Here is a 2,818-nt window from a genome sequence, read left to right as displayed (position 1 = left end):
CTTTTTTCTTTTTGCTTATGTGGTGCTGAGGAATCGAACCCAGGGCCTCAGGCATGCAAGGCAATCGCTTTACCACTAAGCCACCTTCTCAGCCCCCTTCTACTTCTTTTAATGCTGTGGAAAGCCTCACATTGTGTTTAGGTTTCATGTCCATCAGCTTGGCAGGCTAGATGAGGGCCATCTGTATTTTATTTTCCTGTAGCATCTGGCTTTGTGGTAGCATCATTGGGCTAGTTACTCGGGAAGTTCTGGGTGTGTTGATTGCTGACATGTATCTCTGGTGCAGGAAAGGAGGAGAGATCTGTGAGCAGTTACGTGCTCTGGGGGCCTCCCTGGACTGGGATCGGGAGTGTTTTACCATGGATGCTGTGAGTGTTCTATGCTAGAGTCCTTTTGGGTGTTAGGGTAGGGTTTTATAGACCCATGTGTGAAGCAGGCTTCTTAAGGAAGGGAGGCTCAAGACAGGGGTCCCTCAAGAGGGAGCAGGTTCAACTGGGAGGGGCTGATTTGGTCACTGTTGTCATTCTAGGGTTCTTCAGAGGCTGTGACTGAAGCTTTCGTGCGACTCTACAATGCAGGGTTGTTGTACAGGAACTGTCAGCTTGTCAACTGGTCATGTGCTTTAAGATCAGCCATCTCAGATATTGAGGTGAGGCAAGGGTTTCTGAGGACTGTAAGGCAAGTAATCGAGTGATTAAGAGCTTAGACTCTGGAGCTTCACTACCTGGATTCAGTCTGAATGCCTCCCTAAAAATGGTATGATTTTCAGCAGGCTTTTGCCCCCTTTAAGTTCCACTTCTTAAACTGTCAAATCAGAGATGCTGGGATGCTTGTTTCTCAGGATTGTAAAATGAAGTAAAATTTGGTGTGACATGCTCAGCACAATACCTCGGCATGACCTAATGCTCAGTGAATGTGTACTGTAACCAATGGCACAAAAATTGGGTGAGGGGAAAGGGGGTGGTTCCCAGCTCCTCCAGGATTTAGATGGATTGCAGGGAAGCTGGGGTGGGAAGCAGGCATCCTGCCTGTGAGCTCTGTAGAGAGGTGACTCTTACCTGGCCTCCTCGACTTCTCCAGGTGGAAAACCGGCCTCTACGTGGACGCACAGAACTCCGGCTGCCTGGCTATCCCACCCCTGTGTCTTTTGGCCTCCTTGTTTCTGTTGCCTTTCCTGTGGATGGAGAGCCTGGTGAGTTGCTCTACTTTACATTTTCTTCCTCCTTGGTTTTATTTTTTTCTTCAGTTTTGAATAGAGCCTTACACTTATGCCCAGGCCAAGATTGACTGTGATCTTCCTATTTATGCTTCTCCCATAGCTGAGACAGGGTCACTTAAATTTTTGCCTGGGCTGGCCTTGAACTGTAATCTTCCTGCTCTGCCTCCAAATTAGCTAGGATTATAGGCATGATCCTCCATGTCCAGCTTGTTTCCTATTTTCTCATGTCTATGTTGGGAGTGTTTACATCATGAGCACTTACCTTGGCTATTATGGAGGATGTAAGCATGCATTTGGTGTTATTCAGTAGGCATCTGCTTCACAGGAAAGAGACAAATGATCACTTCTAACGTATGGTTCGTACAGTAAGTTGTCTGAAGAGATCAGAGAAGGAAAGAGACTGATCAAGAATGGTCCAAAGCACCATGTAATTGTAATCCCTCTGTACAGTATTTTCACAATTTAAAAAAAGAGAGAGAGAGAGAGAGAATGGTTCAAAGCAGTGTTTTCAGTGGTCTGAGAAAGGTACAACATTTGTGATTAGGACTGAGATTTCCAAGTGTCCTCAGGCACTCAGTAGGCTTTAGGTGCTTTTGTCACTATTATCTTGGATTCTTCCATACAAAGTCTTGGGAAATTCCTTTACACTCACACCCTCTCCTGGTCATACAGTTACAGGAAACCTGGGCTCCTATAAACATGGCTCCTGATTTTCCCTGTGGTTCCTAGGCCCACCTTGATACTCTCTGCCCTTCCCTCTTGTAGCTCTGCTGGCTTTACTGTGTCAGAGCAAGCAGTGGGGGTTATGACCAGCTGCGAGTGCTTGAATGTTTATATTTAGATGCAGAGGTAGTAGTGGGAACCACAAGACCAGAAACATTGCCTGGAGATGTGGCTGTAGCTGTTCACCCTGATGACTCCCGTTACACAGTAAGAAGTATTGCCTGCACCCAACCCATTCTCCACGTAGTCCACTTATTTGCTTCATCTTCTGTCCTCCCCTCCCTTTCTCCCTTTCTCTTTCATCTCCTCCCCTTCTTTCCTTTCCTTCCCTTCTTTCCTTTCCTTCCCTTCTTTCCTTCCTTCCTTCCTTTTCTTCTCCTCCTCCTCGTTTTCCTCCTTCTCCTCTTTTTTTTTTTTTGTCGGTCATGGGGCTTGCACTCTGGGCTTGGGCTCTATACCTCAGCTTTTCAGCTGCTTGAGCCACAGCGCCACTTCTGGTTTTCTAGTGGTTTATTGGAGATAAGAGTCTCACAGATTTTCCTGCCCGGGCTGGCTTTGAACTGTGATCCTCAGATCTCAGCCTCCTCAGTAGCTAGGATTACAGGCATGAGCCACTGGCACCAGGCTCCTTCTCTTCTTTTTCTTCCTTCCTTCTTTCTTCTTCTGGAGCTTGAACTCAGAGCCTCACACATGCTAGGCAGGTCTTCTACTACTTGAGTAATGCCTCCACCCTTCCTACTTTTTTTTTCTTTTTGTCGGTCGTGGGGCTTGAACTCTGGGCCTGGGCGCTATCCCTCAGCTCTTCAGCTCAAGGCGAGCGCTCTACCACTTGAGCTACAGCGCCACTTCCAGTTTTCTGGTGGTTTATTGGAGATA

At 47.1% G+C, this 2,818-nt stretch overlaps 1 protein-coding gene across 1 annotated transcript in view; it reads left to right on the top strand.

The window, feature by feature from the left end:
• Window positions 1-2,818, top strand: part of Vars2 (valyl-tRNA synthetase 2, mitochondrial) — a 23,521-nt gene that overhangs the window by 8,822 nt on the left and 11,881 nt on the right. Inside the window, exons 14-17 of the mRNA XM_013031108.1 lie at window positions 235-368; window positions 530-649; window positions 1,081-1,192; window positions 2,061-2,149. Of these exons, the coding sequence (XP_012886562.1) occupies window positions 235-368; window positions 530-649; window positions 1,081-1,192; window positions 2,061-2,149 (455 nt within the window). The remainder of the gene's footprint in view (window positions 1-234; window positions 369-529; window positions 650-1,080; window positions 1,193-2,060; window positions 2,150-2,818) is intronic.

The sequence above is a fragment of the Dipodomys ordii genome, unplaced genomic scaffold, assembly GCF_000151885.1.
Source record: "Dipodomys ordii isolate 6190 unplaced genomic scaffold, Dord_2.0 Scaffold138, whole genome shotgun sequence".
NCBI classification, from domain to species: Eukaryota; Metazoa; Chordata; class Mammalia; order Rodentia; family Heteromyidae; genus Dipodomys; species Dipodomys ordii.
Note: the sequence above shows the minus strand (reverse complement) of the source record. Positions and strands in the feature narration are given on the sequence as shown.